General features: G+C 38.1%; 1 protein-coding gene across 3 annotated transcripts in view; it reads right to left on the bottom strand.

Annotated features, from left to right (window-relative positions):
• Nucleotides 1-8,171: 8,171 nt before the first annotated feature.
• The window catches only part of fbxl18 (F-box and leucine-rich repeat protein 18), a 29,954-nt gene continuing 17,863 nt past the window's right edge, over nt 8,172-20,262 (bottom strand). The window contains exons 2-6 of one of the 3 annotated variants that reach the window (XM_031893151.1): nt 19,591-19,781; nt 17,748-19,288; nt 11,341-11,559; nt 10,570-10,631; nt 8,707-9,088 (exon numbers count right to left, since the gene is read on the bottom strand). In XM_031893151.1, coding sequence (XP_031749011.1) covers nt 10,595-10,631; nt 11,341-11,559; nt 17,748-19,288; nt 19,591-19,752 — 1,959 coding nt within the window. In that variant the 5' untranslated portion in view covers nt 19,753-19,781 and the 3' untranslated portion in view covers nt 8,707-9,088; nt 10,570-10,594. Of the gene's footprint in view, nt 9,089-10,569; nt 10,632-11,340; nt 11,560-17,747; nt 19,289-19,590; nt 19,782-20,262 lie in introns of all 3 variants that reach the window. The other 2 variants (XM_002931499.5, XM_004917839.4) reach the window with 2 other exon arrangements.

Raw genomic sequence — 20,262 nt, 5'->3', positions numbered from 1 at the left:
AGTGCAAGATAAACTGTAACTAATGGTCAGGTTAAAGGACATGTAAACCCCACACACAAAAATGTAATCAGTGAACAGCCTCTTTGAAATCTTTCAATACCTGCCACACTGGTTGTCCAGAGGTTTAGGGCTCTGGCATACGGGGAGATTAGTCGCCCGCGACAAATCTCCCTGTTCGCGGGCAACTAATCTCCCCGAGTTGCCATCAGTTGCCATCCAATGTAAGTCGGCGGTGGGATGGCACACACAGCGGCACAATTTTGGCAAATCGCCAAAAATGCCTCACAAGGCAACTTCGGCGATTTGCCGAAATCGCCTGCGTAGCGTGTGCCATCCCACTGGCGACTTACATTGTTGCCGGTGGGATGGCAATTTGGGGAGATTAGTCGCCTGCGAACAGGGAGATTTGTCGCGGGCGACTAATCTCCCCGTGTGCCAGAGCCCTTATAGTAAGGCTGCAGCATCTCCTTAATTTCTTAGATTTGTTTCTGCTCCTGTAACCCACTCGGCCCCCTCCCTCAGGAATTTGCTTTGGCTATTGGCTTATGGGCATGCTCAGTTGTTCTAAGCTCAGATTACTTAACACGCCCCCAGTCTAGCAGCCAGTGAAGAGATGGCACTGCTGGTTCCCATAGAAACTCAGCTCTAGCTGTCTGCTTCAATTGAAGCATTGAACCCTGGCCTATTTATTTTAAATTTTTGTGCCAGGTGTGATGTCACGCAGAAGCATGTGTGATGTTGCGGCCATGGAAGCCACCATCTTGGACCCAAAGCAAAGCATTCCTAACAAGAGCATTTGTGGCAGTCCTGTAGTCTCTCTTAGTATTCAAACATAATATAGGGGTACTTTATGAGCAAACGCATACATGCAAGTGCTCCAATATGGACGCAACAGAGAACAATGTTAAAGCAATTTATTAGTGTCCAAATAGGTCCAAAGTGCATTTATCCAGAGTTATGAGCAAGTGCACCTACTGATGCTGGGAAACCCTGGACTGCTGCCAATTTTGCCCTGGCAGTAGCTCCAATGTTGTGCCAAGAGGCAAATCAGTGATTTGGATGCAAATGCCATTTCAAATTCATACTTCGGAACTGACATTTACTGAGAATGCTATATTCAACTTGAACCTGGTTTGTGTGCGCTTGGTCACAGTGATAATGGAACTGCAGAACAAAAACACTGCATTATTGTTAAAAAAAACATGGCAAACTTGCACTTGTAAATTACAATTTATGTTGCGTTTTCGACTACTTATAATAAAGCCTAATACAGTTTATGCCACTGCACAAAATGTTTGCATTCATGGTATTTACTTAAAAAAATAATAGGAAAGTTTATTTACAAAATGTTTTGGTATCCTACAGAGACCATGTAAGTAACAAGTACAACCAGATCCAGTTCAGTATCCCTCTAAAAAAAGTTTTATTGGTTGCCTAGTAACATACCAACAGAAGAGTACAATTAAATAGTTAACATCTTGTAAGCAAAAAGAGTGAAATGAAAACATATAACTGATGTCATATGTTAGAATCAAGCTCTTGGTATATGTATCGCTAATAGGGTCTACCATATATCAACTTATGTTAGTGGCCGCTGTACATAAATGTAGGCATTAACCTATTTTCTAGGCTGCTATCTACACAAAATGATGGACCGGTATTTAAGCTACCCATCATCTCAGGACTTTCCAATTAGGCAAACTCCCTGGGATTCCTTCTCTTCCTCTAGTCCACTCAACCCCTCCCTTAGGAATAGACTGACTCTTGGCTTTGAGCATGCTCAGTTCTTCTCGACTCAGGTTGTCAACACACCCTCCAGTCCAGCAGCCAATGAAGTGATTACACTGCTGGTTCCCATAGAAACTCTGCTCTAGCTGTGCACTCTGCTGGAGAAAAATATTTTTTTTCTAAAATTCTCTCCTTACCTCAGCTTAACCATAACAGTGCTCAATCCAAGCAGGACTTGTTATCAAAGTTCTGCCATTTTAAGCCTGCATCCTTGATTACATTAACTTTACAGCACACGTGCTGTTTGCAGATATAAATGTCACTGAAGGTGTGCAAGAAGGGAAAATGGCTGCCTGATAAAAGCTGCTATTACCCTTATACCCTTAGCTGGTTCCCATATCATCTTATATCAATGGCACGAAGATTACCTTTTGCTATGAAGGCAATAGTGACTTGGACTTTCTTTTCTTCCATGAGACACATAAGCTTGAGACACCTGTGAAACTGATTTTTGACACTACTATTGGCTTTCCTGACCTACAGATTTTCAAGGTACATAAACCTACTGATCTGAAAAAAAATGTTCATGTACCATCCCAGCTCAACTCATCAACAGTTATTTAGTTATCACACAGCATAAATGAGATGCGGCCTTTGAAATATTTTTGCAGATGTGGGATAAAACTAGAACCTACACCTTGAAATGAGAATGCTTGCTAGGGCCTAAAACTAAATGGGACTTGTAGCAATTCTGTACACTTTTTACAAATTCCTATAGAGCAGCATATATATATATAAAAAGTGGCCAGTTGTAAACATTAATGAGTCACTGTCTCTTTATCAGGCCCATGACTTATGTTTGGTTATAGGCAAAATAAGAACCTTAAAAATCTGTTGGTAAAGACTGAATTTTCAGACAAAATTGAGAAATGTGGTTTTATCACAACTGATGTTGGGTTGCTACATATGTTTAGACTACTTTTCACATCCCCTCAAAGGATTTTACACATACTATTATGAACTTTTTTATTTGTAATTTATATTTTATCATACCCATGAGGACATTATTATGTGGGAACTATACTATGTACTATAATGTTCAAAGTTCATTAATAGAGATGGAAACAATAAGGAGTGATGGTAATGTAAGAACATGATATTATTTGGTATAAAAATATATTAGGAGACTGTGGTCATGTGAAATGGTTGGGTGATGTATATGTTTATATTAGTAATGTTATCACCTGTAAATAACTGAACACAGTCAAGCTAGCAAGGGGTGTCCACTTTTGTCACAATACAGCCTAATATCCCCAACCTTTAGTAGTCACTACAACTGCTTATAGGGATAAAACATATTTATTGGTTGTAATGGCTTACTTTACCTGGGCAAGCATTGTGCCTTTTATATTATTAAGGGACACAATGGTATAAGAAAATGAATTATATTTTTAAAAACAATGTACCAGTATGAATACATGTTGAATAAAAATATAAAAAATGAACAGGATATCTGGATTGTGGACATGTAGGTGATACAGGAAGCAGCATTTTGTGAAAACAGGATACACACTATGAGCTTCTCCTGAAAATACAATTAGTCTTCCTAAATAGATCTCATTGTTGGAACTGATGTAAGACTTTTCAAGCAAGACACATGTTTACCAAATAAGGCCATAATTGTATTGGATTGTTTTTAACAATTTACAGTGGAGTTTTACACCATATTATCCTCTTGCTCCCATGTAATTATTGCTTCAGACTCAAAAAGAAAAGAAAAATATTTTTTAAATTATTAAACGGTGCCCCCACAATCAGAACAACATATATTGTGACATAAACTGGGACAAGTCTGACCAGGCTGTAGTTTCCACTCTTGTTAACATGAGTGTTAATTTAATTGAATGCAATCTAGCAGGGAGTGCAGCTTAAAAAAAGATCACAGCCTTGTAATAGCAACTTTATATATACACAAACTACTACACCATAGCTATACTATACCATCTCGGCACTCGCAGCACTTTAAAAAAAAAAAAAAAAAAACTGAAGGGGAAGCTTATTTTGACAGTACCTCACAGGGTTCAGTTTCTAGAAAAGTGCAATTAGACCAAGTGCAGCAAACCATAAATGTATGTGTATATGCTATATACCCCCTGTGAACTCCTCTTCAGTTTCATTTCAAAAACAAAATTGAAATGAAAACAAGGTGAAACATTGTATAAAGATAAAAGGTTGCACTGACAAATCATTGGTATAGATGCACCCTATCGCACTGCTATCCACAGCAACATCATCCAGAAATGGCCTGCCACCAGACACTAGGGGACTAAAATTTGTTTTTTTCTGGCCTTGAAAGTCATATACACTCGACATGGTATCAATTTGAATTAATTAAACCCAATCATTGTTGTATGTATAAAATGTCACAATAATGCTTGAATCGTTGTATGAAAAGTTTGAGTTTACTTTAGAAAATCCCAAGTTTTTTGAGCTGAAAGCATTAAAACTCAAAATTTTGTCACATAGATGCAGAGAGTTCACAGGTACCATCTTCTGCCTGTGTGTGTTTACTTTATTCATTCCAGTTACATGTAGCCTGCAGGAGCATGCACAGTTCAGGCTGCTCCTAGACCTAGCTTCAACTGCGCATGCTACAAGCAGGCTTTATGTCAGCTAACCCCAAGAAGATGATCCGACCTTGTAGAAGACAGCACCTGTAAACTATCTACGTGACAGATTTACAACCAGGAACATGTTTCAAAGGAATAAACGTGTGGAGAGGTAGCAGGGGGGCTTTAGACAGGGGTTTAGTTTTCCTTGAAGGACCACCCTTAGGTTAGGTTAAAAGTAGGGAAACTAATAAGAAGCAATCAGCATTGCTTTATGAAGAACATTGCTTTATGTCAAACAGATTTAATTGTTTTTTATCATGAAGTAAGTAGGAACTTGGATGGTGATCCCCACCATCCAAGTTCCTATTTACTTCATAATAAGTAGATGTGATCTTTTTTAATTTTTTAAAAGCTTTTGAGACAATACCGCATAAACAACTGCTTTCTGAAATGGGGGTCTGTTGTACATTGTTTGTACACAGATAGGAAACAAGCAAATCATGTAAAGTAGTGGTACTTTCTTTTTTTGAGTAGGGTTTGTAGTGCAGTACTGCTGGGTTTTGTATTATGTTAAATTTTTTAATTTGTTTATTAAGGACTTGGAGGTAGGCATAGTAAGTAATGTACTGGTGTTTGCAAATGACACAAAACTATGCAGGCATATTAATTCTATCAATGATGTGGCAGTCTTGCAACAGGATCTGGACAAAGTGGCACTCTGAGTGGCAGATTAGATTCAAAGTTAATAAATATAAGGTTATACTCCTGGCATTTAAAAATAAGCAAGTCACTTGTGCTCTTATTGGAAATACATTATGTAATTTCTCGATGTGGTAGGACCTAGAGGTACTTGTAGATAATAAATGTGGCTGTAGCAGTCAATGCAAGTCCACTGATGTTCAGGCACATTGTGTCCATGCTTCCTTACATAGTTTGCTGTATATTAATCTACTGTAAATCAACTATCATTATATTGGTATGGAATAATAGTGTTCTTTAACACTTGCTGCACTGCATGTACCACATAAAGCACCTTGGGGAACAGAACAATACTACCTCTTTATCTAATGGTATAAATTCTATATCATCCCAGCCCTCAGCTCCTAGATGGGTAGCCATATTTACAGCTGAAGCGGTAAAAAATTTTAGCGATTATAGGCAGTTTTATACTGCTAGGCAGGCTTCAGCTCAATAGCTTTCTTTGAAGGCCAAAAGTGTAATTTGCTCTAACTGTTTATGCATTTTCTATGCACTTTCTGGATTCCATGAACCCTAAACATGACTATTTTTGTTTAGCCAGTAGCTTGGCATTAGCCATCTAACCTGCAAATATCTCAAAAACCATTAAATTACATGTAACATAATAATCAGCATTAGAGATGTTTCTACCAAATATATTTTGATAACGGACAAGATTATGCATATATTTTTGCTTTTTTTTCAGTAATTTTCCTTTTTGCTCTATTTCCATCTCCATTCACTGATTTAAGGTTTTACAAGAGTCATAACCACAAAGGTTGCGCAGGTTTGATTCTCCTGTCGGATCGGAGACTGCATCGGCTCATTGATGTGTCCCATGCTCCGATGGCTTCCTATACCCATTATTGTAATTTGATCATTTGGCCCTAGGATCAAATAATTGAATTAGCCTGATATTGCTCACCTTGGGTGGGCGCAGTGGAACAAAGATCCACTAAAGTGACAACCTTGCCAATTAAGTGGAGCTAAAAATGTATGGCCACCTTTAGTGTGAAATCAAATTATATAATCCAAAGGGATAAAAAGAAAGACACAACAAAATTGCACCTACCCATCCAGTTATACATGTGCAACAAACTATATAAAATTAGATCACGTTAGTTGAAACTTAACTCTGGGGCATATACTGAATACAAAAGTCTACACACCCCCTGCAAAATGTTAGGTTTTTGTTTAATAAAAAAAAGAAACTGAATAAAAATCCTGCCAGAACTTACTCTACGTTTACTGCAAAATTGCCATCTATACAAATAAGTTTAAAACAAATCAGAACCATTTTAGTGAAAGAAAAAAAAGCAAAAATCATACAAAAACCTGGTTGCATTACTGTGCACACCCTTTAATAATCAAGGATGTGGCTTCATTCAGAGTCAACCAATCACATTCAGTCTCATCTCAAATAGTAGTTAATATATACCTGACATCAGGTGCTCTGATTGAGCTCAGATAAAGTTTGGCTGTTCCTGTAGGATGATTCCTTTTGGACTCATACTCCAAAAGCCATGGTCCACAAAGAACTTGAAACATGAAAACATGAAAGAGATCTCATTATTGAAAGGTATCAGTCAGGACAGTCAGGCCTAGACTGCAATCTGTGGAGTCTGGCAAATGCCAGAGGGGCTGCTGTAAGATGCCATAGACCATCATTGTTAAGTGGGCCGGTGGGTGGCTGTTTGGTCCTCTGCAGGGCCACCATGAGGGGGAGAAGGGGTAAAATTGTGTCGGGCCCTGTGAAATCTTCTTCCATAAGGGGGCCCAGTTGCGTTGCAAAAGTTACACAAAATTTCATATGTATGCCAAAAATGCAATATACATAACTTCTGCAAAAACTGCTTAGAAACGACAACTTGCCTAAGTAGCTTGTGTATCAAGCAAAAGACAATGCAGAGAAGCTTTGCAGGGACAAACTCCACTGACCACCAATGAATTAAAAACTTAAGATAAATTCCATTGTCCCAATGAACTGACTAACTTATTAGCACATTCATTATTCATCTTAACTATTTATATTAACGGCTTATTATAGATTAACATCAGCTGCTTATATTGGGATCTGTTTACTGAATTATATCATTGTCATCTACATGAATTTTGCAGCAGGCAAAAAAAAAAAGGTTATTGGGCCCCTACACTTACGCAATTTATGTAACTTATGAAAAACCTTATGCTACTTTCAAAGAAACTTGTATGTATGAACTCCACTGACCCCCCAATTCTGACTTATTAGCACATTATTATTTTTACTATTTTTATGAACTACTACAGACTAGTTACTGGGCCACACAGTCCAAATGAAAATAATGAAAAGGCATCAGCTAAAAAAATGTAACTTTGTAGATAAGAATTCTGACAGTATGCACAGAATATATTGGAAGGTGCAAGTATGCAAAACTCTGACAAATATTATGTTACAGTTAATGAAGATGAAGTTTATGTATGACTAAAATTGTGCTGATGCATTTCTTTCATCTATAGGATGCTTTATTAGCCATGATGTGGGGCATGCCCATTTCCATTGAATGCGCAGAAACCAGTTCTAATGCACAAAATCTGTAGCTAATTGGCAGGCAGGGTATACACAACCCCTTTAACAAGTTATATTTACCTCAGGCAGCTCAGTTCCTTACTGGTGGGAGGTTTATTTTTTCACTGTTAGTGATCTTTTTTTATAAGATGCAATGTCAGTTACATGTATTATGTAGTTACAGTAATATTCTGTTCACCATGTTACACATAAGTTCTGCATTTTCCACACACTCACTGGATGTACAATGCATCTTAGCATAGAATGCACCTTAAACAGAAGCTCAAATGCCTATGGGGAGATAGAAGTTGTCTTCATTTCAGAAAGGTTTTGTTACCCCTAATCTATTACTAGCAAGTAGTATTCCATGCCTAAATTTACTGCTAAAAATGTTTAAGGCTTGGTTAATTTAACAAAATAACCATGTTATTGTTTCAGGTTTTTTGTAGGCTGTTAAAAGGTGCATTTCGTACCAAAAAAGATGAAAAACCTGTTCATATTTTAATATTTCCCAATATTAATATTTCATAATATAAGAGAGGCTAATATTCTAAATGGTCCATAGTTTATTTGTATAATTGTCTCACAGTAAGGATAGAATAGTACTAGCGTGTTTGCCTATTATGCTTATTGCCTCACAAAACTGAAAAGTGTTTAGAGATGCTCCAAATCCATAATTTTTGGTGTGGAGCAAAATACCAAAGCAAAACAAAATTCAAATATCATGCCCTAAATGTCCAGAGTTCTGCTAGGACACTCCTGAAAAGCAGAACTGAAATGAGTAGGACTTCTCAATAGTAGAGCTGAGGCCTGGGTTAAATGATGGCGGCTTGTACGGGGGAGTATATATATATATATATATAAAAGCTGTGTATACCTTTATTAGCAAACTGAAATATATACAATATAGGAAATGTTGCTTTTAAATATTTCTGAAAACTTGCTGTATATGGATGTGGGCAGGATAAAATAAAGTCTTAGCCTAAATGTCTAGATTTCAAATTGGAACATATATAATCTAAATCTGAGTATAGTTTTCAAAATGGCATATCTGTGAGAAAATATAAGACCATAAATTATAAGTGCCATGACAATACATTTAAATTTGATTTGACCATATTGGAATTAAAAAGAAAAAAAAATACTGCACAGAGCAGTAATAAATATTCAATTCTGTCTTAAATACAACATAATTATGGATCAGTCAGGAATACTTATGTAGAAAAATGTATAAATATCTTTTCTTGCTGTGTAGCTTTTTGTGCAGCAGGATCATTCAATTCTGATCCAAAATGTCAGACACCATAGTCAGCACCACAATCGTGAAGGTTCCTCTGCAACTCTGCTTTTGAATAGGGTGATTTCATCCAAATGCATCAAGGGTACATCTCTAATCACATCTGCTAAGCTTTCATGTAACAGGGGAAATATTAGAGCATTCAGTGCTGGTCGCTCAGGTTGGAAACTAGGGGAGAACAAAAAGAAAAAAAAGTGAGTAATGCAAAGCATATTAAAACTATAGGAAACATTTTTTTTTTTTAAATGTATTTTTGATTTACAAAATAAAGGAATAGGTTCTATTATCTAGAACAGTGCTGTCCAACTTCTACAGTGCCGAGGGCCGGAATTTCTCTAGCATACATGGTGGAGGGCCGCTAATGGAAGCCAGTTTTGACCACTCCCCTTTTTGAAACCACACCCACTTCAAACCACACCTATTTTATCACAATGGTGGTAGCACAGCAAAATCCCAAATGCTTGGTCCTTACTGTGGGGATATCAACCTTCATTCATATGTGAAAGAATTATGTCATATTAAGATATACCCTTAAAATCCATATGCCTCCTCCTTCCCTGTGGATAGCAGAGCAACCCCCAGTACATAATTACACACCTTAGGGACCATTTAATGGCTATTTCCAACTGCTAACAAACTCCCACAACAAACCCCTGCCAGGTTCACCTCCCACAAGCAGCATAGGGCAAGCAGAGTATGGCACACACAGGCAGCACTCTGCCTGTCCTATGCTGTCTGTGTGTGCCATACTCTGCCTGTCCTACCCTGCCTGTGTGTGCCATACTCTGCCTTCCCTATGCTGCATCTGTGTGCCATACTCTGCCTGCCCTACCCTGCCTGTGTGTGCCATACTCTGCCTGCCCTACCCTTCCTGTGTGTGCCATACCCTCCCTGACCTATGCTACCTGTGTGTGCCATACTCTACCTGCCCTATGCTGGCTGTATGTGCCATACTCTGCCTACAGTACCTATGTCTGAGGTGTGAAGAAGTGAACAATGGGAGTGATTACAGTCTGAGCCTGAGGTGTGAACACTGCAGGGGTTGAACAATGCAGGTATTAAAAGGTGTGAAAAACACAGGGGATTACATTTTTAAACAGAGGGTTTACTGCCTGAATCTGAGGTGAGAACCATGCAAGGGGCCAGTTAATCTCAGTACTGATACCATTTAATGCTTACTCAAAGGTAAGCCATCAAAGCAGCCAGACAGGTGGGGGGCCACACAGAGGGGGGTCGCGGGCCGCCAATTGGACAGCACTGATCTAGAATACTCAGGACTTGGGGATTTCAAATAAGAGATCTTTCTGTAACACCATACTTTTAAGTGTACTAAAAAAATTATTTAAACATTAAATAAACCCAATAGTGTTAATTATATTTTAGTTGGGATCAACCCTTTGGTGGCTTATTTGCATATGCAAATAAGGATTTGGTTCGGTATTCGGACAAATCTTTCATGAAGGATTCGGGGTTCAGCTGAATCCCAAAAAACTGGATTCGGTGCATCCCTAATTACAAGGTCCTTTTTTATTATGACAAATAAGTAGGAAATCATTTTTAAAAACTTTGATTATTTTCTTAAAATGGACTCTAAGGGAAATAATTCTGAGCTTTCTGGATTATGCGTTTCCATATAGGGGATTCCATACCTGTACATTGTTTCACACATTGTTCTCAAGAAGGTTTTCTTAGATTTCCTTTATAGCAAAGGCTACAGTTAGATAATATTGTGAGTTAGAAAAGTATGCAAAGAAAACATATTAATCCAAATGTCCAAAAAGGGATTTCAAACCCTTTCTTAAATACTGTTGTCTTGTAAATGTCATTCCACATTACGTTGCTTCCAACTAGATCCTTTAAAGGATAAGTAAGTTTGAAATCCCATAAAATTAATCTTAACAGCTCCCAGAATGCCATACCTTTCTCCCTGCATGCAGATTTATTTTGTTTTGCTATAACAATCAGCTGAACTGTATCTCTTTTACTGACTTCCTTGCCTAGTATAAAGTTCCGTCCTTCCTGAGCCCTCCTTCCCTCTCCAGCTATGAAGAGTGAGTGGGCATGCTCACTGCCTCCGCTCCAATTAATATCAATCAAGCATGTGCTGTAGGCACCTCTTTACGGTCATCACAGTTAGAATGGGAACTTTGCACTTTTCAACATTGAACCTCATTTTCCTGCTCAGTTTTTCAATTTTGTCAAATTACTCTGCAAAGTGGCAGCATCCTGCGTCAATCTTATAGTTTGCATTATTTAGTACTAGGCAAAAGTTATTAAAAAAAGTTAGGCTTTTTGCTGCTCCTGGTAACTTGCAGGGCACTGCCGCCTGAGGCGAGTATCTCAAATTGCCTCATGGAAGCAGCGCCCTTGACTGCAGGTAAAAAGTTTACAATTAACTCTACAAAAGATAGCATGCTTACCTTTGTTTAATGCACTGCTGAAGATTCCTGCATGATTTCAGAGTTTCTCCTGTAAACATGTGGCATACAACAAGACTAGGACAAGAACTGATAAAGGAGATCACTGCATCAGGCTGGAACTTTCCATTGTGAGATACAATGCACAAGCGCTGTAGAGATGAACAGTGACTAAGGGCCTGAAAGAATTGACCGTTTGCAGAAAAATATGGTTGCTCCAATCTAACACAGAAATAAAAAACAAAAATTACAGACTCAGACTTTCAGACTCAAATACATGCATCAAATATTTAAGCATTCTACTAAAGGGGTAAAACATTCATAAAAATGTTTTTTTTCTAACTATTTTGTTTGCCCTAAATAGTGAGAAGCCTATCCTTCCCTAAGTCCCTAAAACTTATACTGAACCAGTTTAGTAAAAACTAAACACACATTTGCACGCAATGTTTAGATCACAAGCAATACTCAATTTACAGCTATCACACAACTAACAGAAAACAAAAAAGGAGTTTACAAACTCACAAACATGTATTATGTTATTGAATGGCCAATTCTAAAAAAAAAAACTTTTCAGTTGGTCTTCATTTTTTATAATTTCTGAATTATTTGCCCTCTTTATCTTAGTCTTTCCAACTTTCAAATGGGGTCACTGACCCCATCAACAGAAAAATATTGCTCTGTGAGGTTACAATTTTATTGTTATTGTAATCTGGATCAACTAGAAGTTAGGCAGGTTATATATAGGCATTATGGTTGAATGTGATGGATGGATGGATGTCTTTTTTCAACCTAACTTACTATGTTACTATGTATTGTTACTTTTTATTACTTATGTTTCTATTTAGATCCTCTTCTATTCACCACTCCCTGGTTGCTAAAGTAATTTGAACCCTAGCAACCAGATAAGTGAATTAATTGAAAAAACACAAATAAAGAATGAAGAGTAACTGGAAATTGTATTAGAATACTACTCTCTACATCAGTAATCCCCAAACAGTGGCTCGCAAGCAACATATTGCTCACCAACCCCTTCATGTTGCTCCCATGGCCTCAAAGCAGGTGCTATTTTTCAATTCCTGGCTTAAAGGCATGTTTTGGTTGCATTAAATCCAGAAGTACTGCCAAACATGTAGGCTGCCAGTCCAGATAGGGGCTACCAAAAAGCCAATAATAGCCCTTATTTGGGAACGCCAGGATTGTGGCTCACAAGTAAAAAAAAAAAGGTTGGGGACCTTTGCTCTACATTATACCAAAAGTTAACTCAATGGGTAAACAACCCATTTAAAGTGCAGCTTATCCAAAGTCTGAGTATCCCGCCCAATAAGTTAATGTGGATAGCGATTTAATTATTACAGTACAGTAAAGACCGATAAGAAGATGAAAAGATCTGAAAAACCACAGGCATATTTTAAGGAAGATGCCTGAAGTGAAGGTATTGGTAATATCCAGAAATACCCAGTAAGTTATCTACACAATTTGCAGGAAAAGCTAGCTGTCAGTTCTTTAAAGATACTAAAGCATTACTTGGTTTGGAGAGGCAAAGGACATTTTTTGATGATGAAATTACATAGCTTGTAGGGAAACAGGAGATAAACAGAATAAGCTGGTTTAAGCACCCACAACCAAGTCACAAGTCAACAATGATCTAGTGGTTCTAAATGGGTTGTATACAAATAAATTAACTTACAAAAGGTGTCTTTTTATTATTTTAACTTTTAAACATAACATACAAAAGTGTGGCAGACCAATTTGTACATTATTATTGTAAGGCAGGGGCAACATTTTAACTATAACATAGACAATGATATTCTGAGACAACATGCAATTAGTTTTTTTTACACACATTTAGCTATATACTGTATATATATACTTTAGTTAAACGTTACAGTGATAATGGTCCTCCTATTAGCACGTTTAGTAAAGTTCATTTTATCCTGCATGCTTTTAGTTGACGGACCATTTGTCATCTCTGCACTTCTCTGGTCTAATCATATATGGTCCTTTACTATCCTTATTGGCACATTTAGTCAGAGGCACTGATATTTCTATTGCCTGCTAAAAACTTACTGCTGAAAAAAGATTTTAGCAATTATTATTTCATAGAGAAATACATTTTTGTGGTATTCATGCGAATATCCACTGTATTCTTTTCTGTCAAACAAAAGCAGCTTTGTATTGCTTTATGGAAGCGATTCTAAATATACACTACACACACTGGCTCAAAAGACAAAGGATCAATAACCCTTTCTCTGAATAACACATTACTCATTACTATACTGTTCCTTGTAATGCATGTGGAATCAGCAGATAAAGTAAGTGTGACATGAGCTTTAAAACGAGAAGACTTTCACTCAGCTGAAATGCACTCAAAAACAAAGCAAGTAAAAAAAAAAACTTCTGAAAACCATGTGTGAAAATTAGATGGCTTTTTCCCACACAATTTTTATATTTTCAGTTGAAATTAGCTACGTGGAATAATTCAAATTTGTCACCAACTCACAGCATGATTGTGTAGTCAGAAAAAAATTGGGTTAATAATTGTTAAATATATAAAATAAAAAAAATATGAACTTGTTTGTGAAACACTTAAAACATTTATTAATGGATTAGTTAGTGGATTTCTAGAAAAGCAGAAATTCCCCTTTATTTTATATACTTTTGCCCAATTATAGTAACATAGGTTGGAAAAATGCAATTTTCATTTCAATCATGTGTCAGTGTGGAGTTTGGTGAACGCTGCACCTGAGACCAGAACAAGAGTGAGGAGTCTGCAATTAGTGGGCGAGCAAACTGTTCTCTTCCTTTTCTCAAACATGTGCTTTGTAAGCATAGAGTGAATTCATTGAACATTTCTGGTGAGTGGTGTAAGAGCTGTGGGATTTTTTTGAATGCGGTGCAGTTACAATATATGCTACACAGGCAGCATAGGGCAGGCAGAGTTTGGCACACACAGGCAGCATAGGGCAGGCAGAGTATGGCACGCACAGGCAGCATAGGGCAGGTAGAGTATGGCACGCACAGGCAGCATAGGGCAGGCAGATTATGGCACACACAGGCAGCATAGGGCAGGCAGAGTATGGCACACACAGGCAGCATAGGGCAGGCAGAGTATGGCACACACAGGCAGCATAGAGCAGGCAGAGTATGGCACAAACAGGCAGCATAGAACTCTAAGCTTTTGCCTATAAAAAACTGTCCACCTTCAAAGCTCAAGTATAATAAAAATTAGAAAAAAAAAATGAAGCAAGAAGGGGTAGGATGCTTATTGTCATGGGGGGGGGGGGGTCACTGTTGATAAGAACAGGAAAAAGCAGAAATTCTTAATTCTTATTGGTCAATGGTCTACACAACTAAGGAGCCAGATAAAGCTTCCCTTTTAAAAGACCCAATTTTATAACTACTGATGCACGGGTCACTCAGGAGGAAATTCAAGAGATTAGAACATGTAAAAGTAAACAAAGGTCCAGGATCGGATGGTATTCATCCCAGGGTATTAATGAAGCTTATCTCTGTGACTTTCAAACCTCTTCACTTTTTTTCAGGATTCGTTGAGGTCTGGCATGGTGCCAAGATACTGGCGAATTGGAATTGTGGTTCAAAAAGGGAACCAGTTCTCAGCCTGAAATCTATAGGCCTGTTAGTCTGACATCAGTAATAGGAACACTTTTGAAAGGGGTAACAAAGGATAGGATACTTGAATCTAGCCAGACTAATTTAATTGCCTTTTATGAAGAGGTATCCAAGCATTCAACCTTGATGCTGGAATGGCAGTGGATGTCATTTACTTGGACTTTGCTAAAGCATTTCATACAGTACTGCACAAAAGGTTAATGACAACATTGAGGAATATTGGCCTGAAACAAAATATTTGTACTTAGAGAACTGGTGGAAGGATAGCTAAAGAGTGGTGGTAAATGTAATATTTTCTAATTGGACCAGTGTTGTTAGTGGAGTACCACAGGGGTCTGTCCTTGGCCCCTTTGCTTTTTAACTTGTTTATTAATGAAAAAATGCAAAGTATTTTTGTAGAAAAAGTTGTCTAATCCCAGGCAGTGTCATTCGGTGGCTACTAAAGCAAATAAAGTTCTGTCTAGCATAAAAAAGGGCATTGACTCAAGGGATGAAAACATAATTCTGCCCCTTTATAGGTCCCTGGTAAGGCCTCACCTTGAGTATGCAGTGCAGTTTTGGGCTCCGGTCCTTAAGAAGGATATTAATGAGCTGCAGAGACATGCAACTATGGAAATTTTAAAATATGAGGTTAGACTGTCAAGGTCGGGGTTGTTTTCTCTGGAAAAAAGGTGCTTGCGAGGGAACATGATTACTCTGTACAAATACATTAGAGGGCATTAAAGACAGATAGGGGATGTTCTTTTTTTCCATAAAAACAATCAGCACACCAGAGGTCACCCCTTTATATTAGAGGAACAGGACTTTCATTTAAGGCAGCGTAGGTGTTTTTGAAAAACATGTTGTGATGGCAGATTCTGTTAATGCCTTTAAAAGGGGCTGGGATGGTTTCTTGAACATGCATAATACCCAAGGCGATTTTGATACTAAAATCTACAGTTAGTATTGAAGTTGGTATAATTGGTATTAGGTATGTGAGTGTATAAATAGGTCAGTATAGGTAAACTATGTAAGTAATAAAGCCTTTTTATATAATATATATATATATATATATATATATATATATATATATATGTTATAAATACTGAATAAAATTTAAGAAACCTTAAAAGTGAAATATCTAGTATAAATAAATCTAAAGCAACTGGACTTGTTTGGTAATCATTGAAGACGTTTCACTACTCATCCGAGCAGCTTCTTTAGTTCAACTACTTCCAGTTGAACTGAAGAAGCTGCTCGGATGAGTAGTGAAACGTCTTCAATGATTACCAAACAAGTCCAGTTGCTTTAGATTTATTTATACTAGATATACCATGACCTGGATGAATGAAAATCTTCATAGACTTAAAAGTGAAAATATTTCTTTAAAAGGGGACCTGTAGCCCAAGTATAAAAAGCTGTGGTAAAAAAAAAGCTATTTCCAAATTTTTTAAATCATCCATACCTGTTATAAACTTATTTATAAATTTGAGCTGTTAATCTATTGCCTGCCCTAGATGTTACTGCAATCCTCACATTCCCTCTTCCCTCCTCATAGTATATAATTGTGCATGGGCATAATGTTCTATAGTATATGCAAGATTTTGAGGCGAGACAAAACTTGCCTTAGTAACAGTGTCCAAAATGATGCCTGTCTGCTTGCTCTAATGCACTCCAAAACTAAGAAAACAACATTTAAATAACATATACTATATACCGTATATACTCGAGTATAAGCCGAGTTTTCCAGCACTCAAAATGTGATCCGTGTGACGTGCAGCGGTGCGGGTGGGACTGATGGGACCGATTGCATAGGTGGAGATTTCAATGCTGCTTGCTTCCTTTGCGTTTTTTGCCATGCCTACACTCCTGTCTGTATGTAAAAGATTAAATGCACTGTGTATCTGATCACCAGTATTGTAGTAGTCTCCTAAAATCCTTCTAATGTCTTTTTAGATGCTCTTAGGTTTTTCCGCAGCCTTTTTAAAGCACATTTTAGCATTTTTTTTCTTAATGGGTGCTTGAAGCTTGCTGGATAATGTGTTTCTGCATAAGGAATTCCATACCTATACTAGAGTCCTGGCGGCGATACATGTGACGTGCGGTGGTGCGGGGTGGGGGGGAGTGCGACATGCACGTGTACCTGCCTGGTACATGGTATGATCATTTTTATTTAACAAAATTAAAAACTAGGATTGTTATACTGTGGGCTATACTGTGGGCTATACTGTGGGCTATAGCGGGTGCCTGTGCCTGTGTGCAGTTGTGTGTGTGTGGTGCTGGGTGCCTGTGTGTAGTTGTGCGTGTGTGTGTGTGCAAAAATGTAGCAATTAAATTGAGATATTAACCTGTACAACCTTGCATGTGGTTATCTTATGTTGGATGTGCCTCATTTTCCAGCCCATACCTTGTGTTTATTAATATGGTAGTCATGAAAGCACTTGTGAGTGAGTGTCCTTTTATTCAATAATTTGATTATTGAAACTTAGCAGTAGCGCCTGCATTTCCCACCCTAGGCTTATACTCGAGTCAATAAGTTTTTCCAGTTTTCTTAGGTAAAATTAGGTACCTCGGCTTATATTCGGATCGGCTTATACTCGAGTATATATAGTAGTATAAGTTTATTTTGGATAAAATATGATTGGAAATTATTTCTTAGGGAGACAGGTCCCCTTTTAAAAACACAAACCAGGAGTTGTCAAAGTATTATTTTACCAGACAGGACAAATTAAATGATACAGGATATCAAGAGGGTTAGAGATAATACTACCTTTATACTGAGCTGAATCTTTGACTCTCACCTCAGGTCTTTCAGATGTCTGCAGTGGTTTAGCATTTCACACAGTGATGCAATATATAAAACCATGCCTTTCTTTCCGAGATTTGCCAGTGTAAGGCTACGAAGCTGTTGACACTTCATACCAATGCTGACTAGAGCTGAACCTGTGTGTATTCCAGGCAACTGTGCTAATGTAAGATTTTGAAGAAACTCGAGTTGACTTATATTGGCAATCTGTGCATCACCAACACTATGCGAGAGTGCACATGGAGGGTATGCATTGCGTATTGCCGGGTCATTCCTTGGCATTGCAGAGTAGAAATTAGAACCAATTAACTCCAAATTTACAATAAAAGGGTTTTCCTTTAGAAGTTTCCAAAATGAGCTGTTTTGGTCAGGCAGGGTCATGGAATTAGTCTGCACACCAATACGGACTTTTTTACCAAAACCAAGGGTTGCAGTTCTGGGAGTTGATTGTCCTGGGCATTGTATGAGTGACTTGTCGGTGGTATTTGAGGTATTCACTATGGCACACACTGGGAGAGATAAAGACCGCAAGTGTTTCAGCTGAGCAAGAATGTCACAAAGATGTCTAGTAGCACTCTCTGAGCTGTGATGGTGAGCATAGGACAAGTTTAAGTGTGCAAGATTGGGGCAGGCAGTGACAAGGGTTTCCAGAATGTTGCAATCTATATCTTCCACTGTTTTCCTAAAAGGCAAATCGGAGTTCAAACTGAAGGGACAACCTCTTAAATTTAGACTAACTAGACTTCTACAGTCCATGTGTCCATTTATAACCCACTGGGTGAGCTGTCCTCCGGAAATCATACTGCGACTAAAGCTGAGGTAAAATGGGGAACTAAACTTCAAGTTCTGAAGCAAAGATGATCCACTTAGCCAAGATTTGGGCAGCTGGAAGGCCTCCAACGATACATTTTTTGCCATAGAGTCCAGAAGGTTTTTGCTGGCACTGCTTTCAGCTAGGCTACCTGGAACGGAGATGAGAAAGGCCCTGAGGTTCTCTGGAGTTCGATCTGTAAGAACAGTAAGGTACAGTCTTACCACCTCTTCGTTGATATAGCCAGGAGCCAGGCGGGCATAAAAGAGTCGCAGATTTTGATAGTGAGGGATTTTGCTTTCTCCTACCATTAACTGCCCAGACATTACAGTCCCCTCACGTGTTCTATCTAACACTTCAAAGTAGAGCAACAGTTTTTCAAGATTAATGCAGCATGGAACTACTCCATAAGATGGAGCAAACAGTGTTTGTTTTAACTCCCGTACATGCCTTAGGGTGGCTTTGCACTCTGTAGTCAGCTGACCAGAGTCAAAGCCTGCACCAATATCAATAGAAAGAGAACACAGTTGGTGAAGGTCTGTCAGCAGCTTGGAAAGACGCAAGGAAGTTAAAGGGCAGCCAGAGAGGTCTAAGCGCACCAATCTTTTGCACTGTGCTATCAGGTCCACAGTGGAAGAGGACAGCCAGTAGCATCCACTCATATCCAGCTCACGAATCTCCTTCCCAGCTTCTCGGAGCAACTGCTTTACTTGATTGTCACTGGCCTGCAAATAGAACTATGGTCCTTAGTTTACACATGTCAACACACTAACTGCCCACCAAGCCCCACGAGAATGAAAAAGAGAATTAGACTCTCTAGGTCATGTAAACCCAAATAAATAAACAAAAGTATAACAGAAAACACTGATACAAACAAAACAGCTAATCCAAACTATAAAAAAAATTATATAGTTTTGACTATATAAAAACAGTGGATACTAGACATATTATTAGACAGGAGAGTAAAGTTCTGAGGCCTCAGTTAGTATTGTTATTTCAGATACAGTCACAGTTTGCATGTACACACCTGGTATTCTTTGTGCAAGATAACCTTTTGGATGAGGCTCTTGTCAAGGCACAGGCCTGCCAATTTATGGCAAGTTCTTTTAACATTAAGGATAAGGTCTGTGCTTGGGACATAGCTTAATATATGCAGCAAGATTTCATCAGATAACTCAATGGGGTTCATATTGTAGAGACCTGGAGTGTCATTCCAAACTGAAAAAAAAAAAAAGAAAAATGTCATTCTCAGCCCTGCTCAAACATTAACAACACAGAAAATATTAAAAATGATATCAAGCTTCCAAAAATCTTTAGAATACAGATGTTTACAAGTTAATTATAAGCTACACATTAGGGCTCATGTACGTCTGCATGGGCAGGGAACAACCTTCTCTCTTCCCCATAGTTAAATGCACGCAAAACCACTTTCATTTAAAGGAGAAGAAAACGTTAAAACTAAGTAAGCTTGCTCCTTTTTCCGTCACCCCTTCTCCAAACTCCCCCTCCCCTCCCCGCTGTAATCTGAACCCAGAGCTACCAGCAGGAAAAGGAAGTTACCTCACACCAAGCTAATATGGCAGCTACTACCTTAAACAGAGAGCTTCTGGGGCTTTTTACTCAGGTACAGTAAAGCATTTTACAGAGTAAATAGCTATTGCTCTTTGCACTTCCATATGGTCCCTGGAGTTACCAACAC

This window comes from Xenopus tropicalis, chromosome 9 (genome assembly GCF_000004195.4).
Source record: "Xenopus tropicalis strain Nigerian chromosome 9, UCB_Xtro_10.0, whole genome shotgun sequence".
Taxonomy (NCBI): domain Eukaryota; kingdom Metazoa; phylum Chordata; class Amphibia; order Anura; family Pipidae; genus Xenopus; species Xenopus tropicalis.
Note: the sequence above shows the minus strand (reverse complement) of the source record. Positions and strands in the feature narration are given on the sequence as shown.